Source organism: Anarhichas minor, unplaced genomic scaffold, assembly GCF_050575085.1.
Source record: "Anarhichas minor isolate MPS153535 unplaced genomic scaffold, ASM5057508v1 ptg000073l, whole genome shotgun sequence".
Taxonomy (NCBI): Eukaryota; Metazoa; Chordata; class Actinopteri; order Perciformes; family Anarhichadidae; genus Anarhichas; species Anarhichas minor.
In genome coordinates, this window is record NW_027466519.1 from 4321126 (window position 1) to 4335069 (window position 13944).

Below are 13944 nucleotides of genomic sequence, written 5' to 3' on the forward strand. Positions count from 1 at the left end.
GTCACTCACCAGTTTGTTTCTCAGAATTGCTACAGACCTTTTTGGTTTTTTGAAACCACAGAGCAGATCTGTGGTTGGTTTGGTCCACCATGTGGGTTTATTCATCCCAGCAACCCAGACAGCAATTTGATGTTGTTTTTCAGGAAACCTTCAGATGAGTCATCACATGAGATATTCTGAGTGTTTTCAGATAAGCAAGGCGTAGTGGAAGTGCAGTTTTGTGTCCTTGAAGTTGAGATTAGTGGAGGTGAGATTCAGCAAACAAAGAGGACAATAGGCTCGTATCTATTGGAAAATGGCTTTTTTTCTTTTACTTTGTCTGAAAAAAACAAACTGAAACCAGCTAGAGCAGAGATAAGGCGTGTGACATTTCCAGATCCGGCTTTATCTGATTTGCTCTTTATCAATTGGATGTCGACAGTGATCGTTGTTGTTGTTGGTCACTGCGATAAAGGGGCCAATTGGCTTATCTGGCATTTAAGAAACCCAGCCAGAGAGTGACCTCAGAGATGGATCGGGTCCAACAAACGACCCAGCGACACTGGCTGTCCATTAACTGTAGAATGACAGTCTTACAGTAAAAGCATCCTCTCTCTCCGTCCTCAGACATCGCCTCCCCGAGCAGACCTCATTACCGGGAGACTGCAGGTGTTCCACTCCAGTTGAGTGACGACCGATTTCATTAGCTCCCTCAAGTGACGATCTGTCCTCCGATAGGACGGCGAGAGACGGGCCGACTGCCCGTGCGCCTCATGTGGTCCCATTGGTTCTCGCTTGAGTTCAGTAACCGGGACAAGGATGCTGTGGAGGAATTTTCGGCGTAAGGTGTTGGGATGATTGAGATTCAGGCAGGGTAGCGCGTGAGTTCACCTTGGGGATTAAACAGTTGTTGGCTCTGCTCAGACCAGGGACACTGGGACGACTACTGCTGACGATACGGAGGGACGAGCACGGACAAGAGTTGAGAAGGAGGTGAAGGCAGGGAGTGAAGGAGAAGGAGGGGAAGACTGCGCCGGGCCTTTTTCCTCCTCCTGTTTCCGGCTCGTACAAACGCAGGCAGACACAGACCCCGAAGCTGTGACTTTGAAGTGGTGTCTTTGATTAAGGAGTTAATTACAGAGAAGCTGCATGCTAGCGAGCAGATAACTTGGAAGAGACAAGGAACAGGAAAAGAGGAGCAGATACGGAGCGGAGAAGTGATATTGGCAGCTCATCAGTTTCTCAAGATCAGGAGTGTCAGCCTTCTGATTGGCAGAGAAGCCAGCTGGCACACTGGGGACGGATATGAAAGCTGTAAATGAAAAAGAAACCAAAAACCTGCCTCCCACATGTGTGAACGTCACAGTTTCTGTCCTGCTGCAAGCTGTGGTGTTAGTGTCACAAAGCATGGATGATAATGGATGATGTGACAGAAGGAAGAAGGAAGGATGATAATTTATACATTCGGGATGAAAAGACTGATGGTTCGTTCCGTGTATGTGGGTGTTATTAATGTTATTTTCCTGTCCGCCATGATCGGTTTCCTGCCAGTGTCTCCTCCCTAACCCTCCTGCTCCTCACCGTCACCTCTGGGCCTTTGCGATTATCTCCCCTCTTTCCTCCCTGTCCTTCACTTCTTCCTCCTACTTTCCTGTTGTCTCCTCCTCCTTCATCAACCACCGTCATCCTTGCAGTTTCAGAAAGCCGTGCCAGACATCTGCCTGTCCACATCCTCCACATCCCCCTCTCTCCATCCTCTCCATATTTTACACCTTCCACATTTTTGCTTTTCTCCTCCCTCTCTCCCATTCTTCCTCACAACCTTCCCATCACATCAGAATCAAGTTTATTGCCAAGTTTTTCACATACTAGAAATTTGCCTTGGTGTTGCCTTGGTGTCACATGTTGCCATGTGAAATGTACAGAGATTATAGTCCACCCTCCTCCACTATCCTCTTCTCATTTTTCACTCCTTTCCACCCTCCTCTTCTCCATTACTTCCCTATCCTTCTCTAAACCGTCATCCTCGCCACCTCTCCCTGTCTCTATAAAATCTTACATTACAGCTGCGGACATTCACCTCTACTGTATGATTGTCTTCCTGGCTGTCCTTTTTCTCTCACTCCATCACCCACAAAAAAAGATAGAAAAAATAAAACAATAAATGCATTGAAAAATGGAACAACAAAAATAAACGTCTTCTCCATCTCTTGTCTTTTTCTTCCCCTCTCCTCCATCTACTCCAGCCTGGCTTTTACAAAGGCGTGGCGGGCTCACAGGTCACCCTGTCCAGCCTGGTGAACCAGTCGCGGGCCATGCTGGAGGAGCAGGCGCGCCACTTGCTGACAGAGGCGGAGCGTCAGACCATGGGCTACTACGTGGAGGAGTACCGGGACAGACACATCGGCGTGGAGCAGCTGGTCGTGGCGCTGTTCGAGCTGCTCAACACGCACGCTAAGGTGAAGGAGGTGGAGGCTTGTTTGAGAAAGGAAAGATCAAAAGATAATCAATCTTCTTTCTGCAGCACTCTGTGCTGCACTCTGTGCTCCTGTACAGTCTCTGTGTGGGATTGCTGCAAGGTTTGAATTGAAGTTTTCTAAGCCCTTTTGAGATTCATACCCAGGCTTTTTGCTGATGTTTACAGTACTGTTTTGTTTTAACTTCATCCCCTGCTCTCAAGTTTTTTCTCACAGCAGTCTGCAGTAGTTCACCTTGTAAAAAAACACAATAAATCAAAGGTGTTTTATTTCATACTTCTTAAGAACATTGCTGTATCACACAGCCACAGAAAGCTTCTCCAGCTGCCTTGTACTATATCTAGAGCTACTGTGCAAATCCCTTACTGGATGGGTTGTTTTGGTGTTAGGTTTTGTCTTTATTGTACAAAGGTGGACCAAATTAATCTAAAATAAGATTGGGGCTGGAACTTAATATAGATTTAGTGGGAAATTTAAACGTAATCCTACCAGCATCGCACAAAACTCAGTTTAACAATTTAAACCAAAGTTGTTTAAATCGCCGGAGAATACAGTTTATTCTAGAGTGATGGAGCTCCAGATTGTATAACAAAAGCCATAAATAGGACAATCTGTTTTGAAAAAAACAACAACATGTATTTATCTGTTATTCACACCAACAACTTTAAATGATCATTGACTGGTTAGATATACATTTCTCTTCTTATAAAAGCACTCTTATGGTTGAGCTGTCGTTCTGTTTTGTTTTCAGAGGATGAAATAATTCAGAACCTCAGGGCAATGCTCTCATCTCACAAATGCAGATATTCTTCAGGTTCAAGCTCCATCTCGATTGTAATCTGGGTTTGGAGAGGATTGAACCGACATTTAAGCAAAGACTTAAAGACCTGTTTGGTCGAAAATAAGGTTCACAGTTTTGGTGAAACAGAATTGTAAGAGAAAAAGTGACTCAGTCCTTAAGGTTTATCTTGACAGCCGCTCAAAGTCTGTTACATCATACCTTTGCCTCCTGTCTTGATTCACCCCCCTTCAGTTCTCTCTGCTGTCAGAGGTGCGAGGCCTGGTCACCCCACAGGACCTGGAGCACTTTGACGGGCTGGTGCTGAGACGGGAAATTCAGGCTCTAAAAGCGCGACAGGGGACAGCTGGAGCCACGGCGCTCCAACCAGACTCTATGTCCATGGTGTCGTACCCAGACACCCTGACCTCGTCTTCGGCCAGCTTCATGACCAACACCACCCTCAGCTCTGCGCGGGTAGGCTGGGCTCATAACAATATAGCTCCTAATGATATAATTAGTGGGTGTGCGTGGGAATATAAAATGTGTCCATATGTGGATATTTTTGGGGAGAAAATTGTCGCTCTCTTCGCTGAGAATTAATATTTCACGTGCTGCTGTTTTTCTGGCATGTTTGAAAGTGCAGCAACAGCTCAGTCTGGGACAAACAATTTTGATGGATGGACTTGAATGTTGCTGTTCTATTTTTCTGGTCTGCCTCCCTGTCTGGGTTGTTCGGATGTGTGTGTGTGTGTGTGTGTGTGTGGGAGAGAGAGATGGAGGCAGAGAGGTTAGTGCGATATATTTCCATGAATCTGCTGTAGAAAAGATCCTGCTGTGGAGTGGACTTTGTGGGGCTGAACAATGACACGTTTCAATGCCTTCCTGTTGAGATTGAAAAGTCTTTCGACTAACATTTGATCGGTTGTCTTCTACCTCAATAACCCCCTCACCCCAAAACCCTCTCCCCCTCTGTAGGAAAGGCTGCTGTGGCTGATAGATATGATGGAGGTAGGAGTCGCTGCTGAAAGTGATGAATGCTTTCCAACACAAACCCACAGGACACACACTAAACAAGGGGGTGTAAAGTTCCTTGTGGGTACCAGACATACATACATATCGACGCTCACCTTGGTTTGTGGTTTTGCTGTGAATTTGTTTGCAGTTTTTTTCTTCTGTTGTTTTTCCCTTCCTCTGCCTCGATTTGGACAATATCGGCAGTGCTTTCAGAAAAAGTGTCCCCACAGTCCTAATGAACAACAGTCCTAATAGTACCAATAGTCTAAGGTTTATGTGACTTAGATCACTGCTACAAAGAGAAAAGATCGTCTTTGAGTATATTGAGCAGCAGGCCGACCATGTTTCTTGCTCGTGCCCGGGAGAGGATCTCCAAGACAAAAATGTTAAAGTTCTGATCTTACAGTTGCGTGACAGCCCAAACCCTCTTTTGCATTATAGTGAGGTTTGAGTAACATTGTTTTCGACCAACATATCAAGCTTTTATATGACTCTAGACCCAGGGCCCGGGAGTTCTCCCGATGTCGGCAGCTCTGTTGAGAAGTGTCAAACACAGTTGATTTATTATTGTTATTGCATTTTCCAAATTTCTGGCGTTTCCACTCTATTTTCATGTGCATAAAACAGGTGGATCGATACATTACAATAATAATCATTTATACTAAATTCTCACTTTTTACATTTTCACTTGATCAGGATTTATTTTAAATTATGAAACAACGACCGCCCCTCCTCATCTCTTCTGTTTATGTTTCCAATCATATCAGGAGAATACTGGACAGCGTTTTGTTCAGTTCAGTTTACACATGAGGCAACAATTCAAAAGCAAACGTGTTAGTTTGTAGCAAATGTCTCAGCATCCAAGTGTTTGGGTGTATACAAAGACGACGAACTGCAGAGAGGAACAAACACACACATACACACACACACACACACAGTGTCTAAGCTGACAGCGAAGAAAAGCTGTTGACTGTTTGCAGATTTTTCCACCAACCAGTGTCTTCCCTTCAGATGCATCAGATCGGTTTTCTTTGTCGTCCCCTCCGAGAAGCGACATTTACGTGTGTGTGTGTGTGTGTGTGTGTGTGTGTGTGTGTGTGTGTGTGTGTGTGTGTGTGTGTGTGTGTGTGTGTGTGTGTGTGTGTGTGTGTGTGTGTGTGTGTGTGTGTGTGTGTGTGTGTGTTGGTCTTTATTCTACCCATGCATCTGTGTGTGTTTGTTTGTGCTGTTTTGGACCCATGGGTGACTGCTACCACTGCTGCGTGAAGCAGATTAGAGAGCTGGGTGGGTTTGGGAGGATAAAAATACTGGATTTTTGAAACGCACTCAGAGCCAGGTATACAGTCAACTGCATACCAATGCATGTGCACTCACACACACACACACAAACACACATTATGGAGACGCCGTTTCAGCTTGCCGGACAAACACAATGTTGCTGTTGGATGATTCAGCAAAATCTCAGATTACTTACATTCAATGACGATATTTCTTAAGATTCAGCAAAAATGTTTTCTTATCCTACTAATATCAGTATGGTTGAGATATTGTTAAGTGTAGGCAACTATCTAAACTACTTTCAAAAAGCCGAAAGAAAGAACCATCATGATTATGTGTCTGAGATGGGCTGTGAAAACACAAGGCTTCTGTGTGTTCCAGGCCTCGTTCAGATCAAATACTTGCACCTTCCAGGTACAATACCATGCAGTCATTCTAGGGTTCATCACGCGATTGTCATGATGAAGTATTATAAATCCACTGTGCAGTCTTTTGGCATCTGATGAGCCTTTAAACTCATGAATCTTTACTCAAACTGTTCCTCCTGGGTCATATTTTAACTTCTCACCAACACCTTCCACAATCAGGCAGATCAGTAGTGTTTGTAATCACAATTGCTTCCACTGTTGACGCAGTTTCACATCTGTGATCCTATCATGCACATCTTGAGTCATTTGCTGCTTCTCATAAAACATAAATCAGAGCTAGAAGTTCAGCCTAGCTCTTCAATCTAGATTGCACATAATTTGTCTTTAAAGATGGCCTCTATGTCAGTTAAGTGATCATGTTGCCTTTAAATCGGTTCTGAAAAGTGAAGTCAAGGTTGAAGAGTCTTAAACTTGTATTTAACTCCTCCGGTTGCAAAAAGTCTGTTTGTATAGAAGTCTATGAGAAAACGACTCTACTTCTCTCTTGATTTATTACCTCAGTAAACATTGTAAACATGAGTTTATGGTCTCAATCTCTAGTTTCAAGTCTTCTTCAATACAGCATGATGTTCATTTAGTAAATTATGCTCCATTTAGAGTCAAATGGACCATAAAGCAGGGTATGCTTTAGGGGCGGGGCTACCTTATGATTGACAGGTGGATACCACGGTCCTGGAGTTGTCCGTGTTTTCGTCTCACAACTTTAACCCTTTCACAGTGTGTTTTTATTCATAAAAGTGAATTGTAACGCCTAAAAATGTCTCATTCAGCGTTCGGTTGTACTTAGCTCCACCCTCTCCTGTCACTTCCGGTTTTAAAAAAACAAGATGGCGGCGGGCAATATGCCGAACTCAAAACCGGCTTTAAAACCGTAGTCCACAAAACCTTCACGGTCACATGTCCATTTCTTATATACAGGCTATGTCTGAGAGACATGTCAGCCTACACATAGATCTAATTATAGTTTGCGGCAACAACCGTTGCATCCAAAGTGTCACGGAGCATGTTAGACAGAGTCAAACCTTACAAGAGAAGAGGCAAAAAGTCTGACATCCTTGTCTTTTTCGTTGAGGTGTCACAGACGCCAAATTGGTTGTTTTCCACTATAACAAACTACACAGCGCAGATTTTTGTCCCCAAAAGTTTTTGGCTCTTCTGATCCCAGCAGTCAAACACAATAAACAGCACCCCAAATGTAATGTTTTACCCCGACACATAACAACCTACTACTTCCTGCATTGAGCATTGGCATTGGATGTAATTTCTGCAGTCTTGCCTGATGTGATTGCTGTGTAGACTGAGAGACACACACGCAAACACGGCGCGCTCTGACTGCATACGGTGCAGAGCAGCGTCTCCCTGTGTAGAAAGCCGATCGACTTTTTTGATGAATAAATTGTCTGTAAATTCACGCCGTGCTTTTGTTTTGGTTTAGTGGCAGAGTTAAATGAAGGGCAGCGTTTCTCTGAACTCAGCTCCTCTGCTCTGAAATCACTCACAGATCTGCTGCAAATTGCCTCCTCTACTCCACCACGGCGTTGGGATTGAGCTGCCAAATCCAGCTTCGAACTCAGCTGATGATTCTCTATTGATTTCCCGGCGTGTGTGTGAGTGGGTGTGTGTGTGTGTGTGCGTGCTCATGTCTTATTTGCTTGCCTTCCTTATAAGCTTTAGGATTGACAAGCGCATGCGAATGCACATTGACGTCCTTCCTTTTTTCAAGAAGATGTGGAATCTCATTTGGCATTTGTTGTAGTTCAAACGCACATCTGCGTTTAACATCTGCTCACAAGCGTTTTCTTCTGTCTTTTCTCCCTTTCATCACCCGCTCCTCTTCCTCTTTCTCTTTCACTGCTGCACCTCTTGTCCCTCTTCCTCCATTTCTTTCCTGTGTCTCTCAGAACAACAGTGTGGTGGAGAGTAACGAGCAGGGTCCTCCGGAGAGTCTGAACACGCTGCTGACCGACATCTCTCTGGTGAGCCGGGCAGACAGGCACAGCCCATGCTTTGCCCTGATAAAGACGGATGCGACACTGGGGAGAAGTGAGGGAGGTGGGGGAAGAAAATGGGGGGGGGGGGAGTTAGGGACAGATGAAGGTACCTGAAACGTCACGTTGCTGCCTGCAGGCTTTGTATTGGAGTGGTACCACCAAATGAGAACAAGAGAAAGAAAGATAAGTAGTGAGTACGTGTCAGTCTAGCCTTTCTTCATCTTTTCCTTGTTGTGTGGAAAGAGAAGAAACTGATCACTATAGGCCACCTGGCATGTCCAATTTTTCCGTCTATCTCTCCATCTCTGCAATGAGGAGGAGCTTACGGTTGCACGTTAAGGTAAAAAAAAAGAAAAGTTTGCAGTTTCCAAAGCAACAAGAGATATCGAGAGCAGGAGATAAGAGGGTCAAGGAGGACGTTTTTGTCTGCAGTCGTCCAAGGCTACCTGCCACTCAAATCATACCTTACTTTTCTTTTGTACACTTTCTTTTACACACATTTGGTGTCTCTTTTCATACACTCATGTCTCTGTGTTCATCCCACTGTTCGGTTTGTGTTTGAGCACCCTAACATTGAAACACAGGATCCCAGCGGAATCACACAGCAAGCAGCGACGTGTCCGATGTGGTTTGCATTCATTAAACTTCCTCGAGACAGCTGTTATTGTCACTAAAACCAGTGGCGTGGTTTCACCGGTGTCTGAGTTGTGTGAGTGAATATTGGTTGGAATTAGAAAGACAGAATATGAACACTTGGTTTAAACTTTGTGTTAATTTACTTTCTCTGCAAGTTGAATATTAGGGGTCGAGTGTAACTATACAGTTAGGTACACAGGGTTCAAAGTTAGAAATAAAACAAAAAAAACATATTTATACCCCTTTGCATGTCAAATCTGCACATTTTTAACCAATTGTTAAATGGTCATCCACTGCTAATGATGATAATACATTTTATTTGTGTAGCGCTATAAAAGGTACTCAAAGGCACTTTACATGGTAAAAACAGAAACAATGAAAGCAATAACAATATAATCAAGGCAGATGGATCACATTATAAAAGTAAGAAACAAAACAAAAACATACATAACTAGCATCGCAGGTTAAAAGCAGATTTAAATAGATGAGTTTTAAGTGCAGTTTTGAAAGTGGCAAGTGACCGAAATGCCACTTCTATATGCATTTTCCTATCTCAACTTTTCTTTGCAAAATAAGTGTCCTTGTTCTGTAAAATCTAGTTAGGTAATTGTTTTCAATGCTGTCACTACCATAGATCAAACTCCATTCACCTCCATTGTACTGGGGAGGCAGCAGAAGATGGATAAATCAAGACCTGGATAAATAACACCAAAATTACTGTAGATACAACTACAGCAAGTGAGAAACACTGAGAAATGACCCAGCAGATCTTTATCTACATACAACTAAAATGAAGAATAAGTAATACCTTCACACAAAGAAAATGTCTGGAAATTGGAATCTTGATGAAACAGATTTTACATTTGTGAGGCAGCACATTTCTTTAGGACTTCTGACAGTTAATGAATGAAATAAGATTGCGCCGTCTGGCATTTAATTTATTAAAAAACGAGTCAGAATCATATATATTGCATTAAACATATAATTGTTACACCCCTAATCAATGATGAATATATATATATCCTCTCACTTCAGGACGACGTACAGTCCACCACAGCTGAATCTCCCCCCTCCTTCAAGCCTCCGCCCCCACCAGGGGTGCGGAGGTGCCCAACTAGACGAGATCAGCTCAACAAATGCCCCTCGTCCGAATCCTCCCACTCAGGCCTGTACTTCACAGCCCCGGCCTCTCACAACCACAGCAGAGAGCCCGGACACGCCCCTGCCTCGCCCTCATCACGCCACAAACAAGAACATCCCAGGGACCCGTCTCGGGACTACGCGGTCGTCAGAAAGAGAGAACCCTCGGTACCTTCAAAGAAAGAACAGATAACAGCTGCTCAGTTGTCCATGGTCTCGCAGCACAACATCGGTCCTTTCCCCAGGGTCCAGTCCCCCAACAGGGGCACAAAACCTGCTGCCCCGCCCCCTTCACCTCCACCTCCACCTCCGCCTCCACTCCCTGCTCCTCCCCCGCCCCCTTCTCTTCCCCTCAAAACAGTGTCCATGTCCAAACCCTCCCCCTCCTCTCCTGGCTCTAAACAGCAGTTTGTTACAGTGGAGGTTCACAGGCGCAACGCAGAGCCCGACTTCAACGAGGTGCGGCCGCTGCCCCAAGCTCGAGGTGAGGGAGCACCGGAAGTAAGATGTACCACGGGGCAGATTTCTTTCATTTGTGTCCTCAAATAATAACATGCACATGTATGACTGCAACTAATTCAAATTAACATTGATATATAGATGTATCATATATATTCAATTAATTCATTTTTTTATTGTCTGCACTACAATGCATCATTTCCCCAAATATTTATTTACTTGGGCATAATGTGCTGAAATGAGCAATTACCCAGAGCACTATGATTTCCACTGCATGCAAACCATCACTAATCTTAAAAAGCTTTTAATCTTGTATTAAATCTTAAAATCTGATCTTTTTCAGGACATTTCTAAAAATACGGGTTGTTTTTTTCTCTTCAAGTTTAAATAGAAATCAAGAAAATAAAAATGAGAATGTTAGATTGCTTTCATATAAGAAGATTTAAAGGCCAAACATCATGATGTCACATCTGCCTGTCTACACTCAGGTGGCGCCCTGTCTCAGCTGTCAGACAGCGGCCAGACCCTCAGTGAGGACAGCGGGGTGGACATAGCTGAGTCAGGACACATCAGCAAAGACAGCAGCCCCCATTCCTCACGCACACGCCATCCCCGAGACACCCAGGGGGGTGGGGGGGGAAACCCCTCCAAACCGGTGAGGGGGTCACTCTGAACAGCTGACAGCCGAACATGGATGGATGAGTGGATTCATTTGTTAAACTCTGAGGAATAAGAGACGTATTCAACTCATTTAGGAGTCTGTGTGCTGCTGTATTTCTGTATTTGTGAAGACCAAGTTGAGTGAGATTTGAAGGTGAGGACATTTCTGGAAAACACATTTAGTTTAACTAAATATGAGAACATTTTAGAAAGTAAGGACATTTTAAGTGGGACCATCATTTTTGGAAGGTGAGCATAACTTAAGAACATGAGGAAAATTTGGGAAATCAAAGATCTTTTTGGAAATTGAGGAAATCTTTTCGAGAATATGGATATTTCAAGAAAGTAAAGACATTTTTGGATATTATAGATATTTTTGAGAGTGTAGCCATATTTGAAATTTGCAAACATTTGGTCCCCACATCATCAAAGGGCTGTTTTAGGGTTAATGGGCTACTTTGCTTTGAAGTTATGGTTAGAATTTGTTTTTAATTAAGGGTAGAGAGTCCATTGTGATGTCTCTTTGGGTCCTCACAAGTGTTGAAGTACAAATGTGTGTGCGTCATCTGTGTGCGTATCTGAAGGAAAACACTTCGATAAATCGTTGTGCTTCATTGCTAATCCTCCTCTAGAATCTGTTGTCAAACCTAACCTTGATCTCTTCTCTCCTCCCTCTTTTTTTGCTCACGCAGACTGTTTCCTTTGTTTCACTCATTTGTCTATTTCATTCATTCATGTCATTCATTCAGTCACATGCTGTGTCATTTATTTCATCGCTCGCTCACAGTGTAGCGTCATGAAACTCTCAAAGCGCTCCCTGGTTCTTATTGATTGATGGAAGGAATAGCAAGTAAGGATGGGAGTAGCCTAACTGTTTATGATGAGAGGGCTGTTCGATTCAGTGTCCGTTTTAGAATTATCAGGCAGAAAATGTGACGGCGGAATCGACTTCGTATCATAAAAAGATGCATTTTATTGCGAAGGAGCAAAGCGTTTACTTTCTGTCTGCTGAAGAGAGAATAATGATGTGCTCATGATTACCGCCCCACATTGACCGAAAGAATACATTTGTTTTAGCCTTGTTATAGTCTACTTTTCCTTATGTCAGTCAAATCACACGACGCGTTAACTGGTGCTAAACTGTGGGTAGTTGTGAGCAAGTATGTAAATGCGGAATGACATTCAGCAATGAAGGTTCCCAGCCAGATTGCTGCCGTTATATTTTATACCTCTTAACCACTTGGCCACAAGATATTTAATATGGACATACAATCCCAGGAACACCTTTCAGATTAACATACAGATGAAAGAAGCCTCTCAAGGAAAAGGGTCCCCCATTGGGTTACAGGAGCCAATGGAAGAGAAGCTTTATGAGATGTGACTTAATAGTAGAAAACAATTACATAGATGCCTTGTTATAAGTGAGTAGAAATAGATGTATTTTGTCCCCTGACTTTTGGAGCTGTCAGAGGACATTATTGTTCATCCAATTTGTCACCAGGATTGAAGTCATGGCCTTTATGAATGTGTAAATCCATTGAGAAAGAGTCTTGGGCATATGTGCTCAGTGAAAACAAAGCTCTTCCTTGTATAAACACAAGCAGAGCAATAAATGCACAAAGGGGATGCAGACATTGGGAGGTTGGGTAAAGTTATGGATATAATTAGGTTTATAAATATGCATAACCAATGTTCTTCTGATTTGATAACTGGTGCTCCTCTGTCTTTCTCTCTCTTACTTTAGCCGGGGCTATTGGAGCCCACCTCTACACTGGTGAGGGTGGCAAAGAGTGCCAGCACTCTGGGTATTGCCATTGAAGGTGGAGCCAACACCCGCCAGCCGCTGCCACGAATTGTCACAATACAGGTGAGTCAGGAAGACAATAAAATGATGTTTATGATAATGGACACTCTAGGATCACCTCTACTTAAAGAAGCACTGCGTACAATCTGCCAACATGCTCCAAAGAATAGGGGGCAGCGTTTCACCTCTAACACTAGGCTCATACCATCTCAATTCACAGTCATCAGTTTAAAAGACAAAAGCTGCTAACTAACAGCAGGGCAAGAATACGCACAATTTGACCAAACTGCTGAAACTCTGAGAGACAAAATAACACTGCTGTCTTTTATTCTTCTCGTGTCGCGTCAGCGTATAGTTTAGCTAGCCGGGTGCTTTACAGTTTGTGTACATTTTGATGGGTTTGCGCTGGCTGAATGTGAGTTGCTACAGCTAACCCCTAACTGAAGGTCCGTCTCCCGGAGCCACCGCCCACCCTGCTCCGGGCGAAGTAGTCTCCTGGGGGCAAGGACGACGAAACAAAAGAGCGGTTTTCTAATTTCTTTCACTTTGGATTTAATCCGATACACAAAAATCTATCAACATGACTGCGAAGCCCTCGGGGCAGCTCAACTTCTTCGTCCTCTCATGTTGGACTGGGACAGACTGGACGCTACAGTGACTCACTACCGCCTCTCAAGGTGCAAGTGGTGTTATAAGACAGGATGGGCCAGGGCTAGCTGGTAAGCATGCTCATTTCACTAGATATTTCTGCAACACAACACATAGACGTCTTTGACACAACACTGTGACCTCCTCACATTCTGTGGGTAATGTTAGTTCATTTTTTTTAATGTTTTAATCTAACATTCTGGCCAGATCGTACACATTGCACCTTTAACCCCTCTAGCCTCATTAGCATGCAGTCGGCTCCTTGTTGGTGAATCTTCTCCTCGTATTGTTGACTGTGTTTATTATATCCTGGGTGCCTTCTTTCATTATTTCCTGTGATTCTACCACGCGCCCACCTTCCAGGTGGGATTTGATATCCTTTAAGGCTTTGTATGGATTCACACTGCAGCTGAACTCACTCTGAGATTTCTGCTAATTTTGTCCTCGTTGTTTCTCACACAAAGATGATTGTAACTTCGTGAAAAGACTTGACGGCCCAGAGATTTGGGCAATTAGTGTTCCAGTTAAGGGGAAGCTGGTAAAATGTTGATGTTTAGAATTAAAAGGCAGAATCAGCAGCAACACCTATGTGAGATTATACATCACCTTTTATGTAAAAGATAATGATAAAGCTCAGTTCAGATATGTT

General features: G+C 43.6%; 1 protein-coding gene across 1 annotated transcript in view; it reads left to right on the forward strand.

The window, feature by feature from the left end:
• whrna (whirlin a) overlaps positions 1-13944 on the forward strand; it is a 123842-nt gene that overhangs the window by 103820 nt on the left and 6078 nt on the right. The window contains 6 exon segments of the mRNA XM_076079911.1: positions 2226-2438; positions 3490-3711; positions 7859-7933; positions 9620-10208; positions 10672-10838; positions 12588-12710. Coding sequence (XP_075936026.1) covers positions 2226-2438; positions 3490-3711; positions 7859-7933; positions 9620-10208; positions 10672-10838; positions 12588-12710 — 1389 coding nt within the window.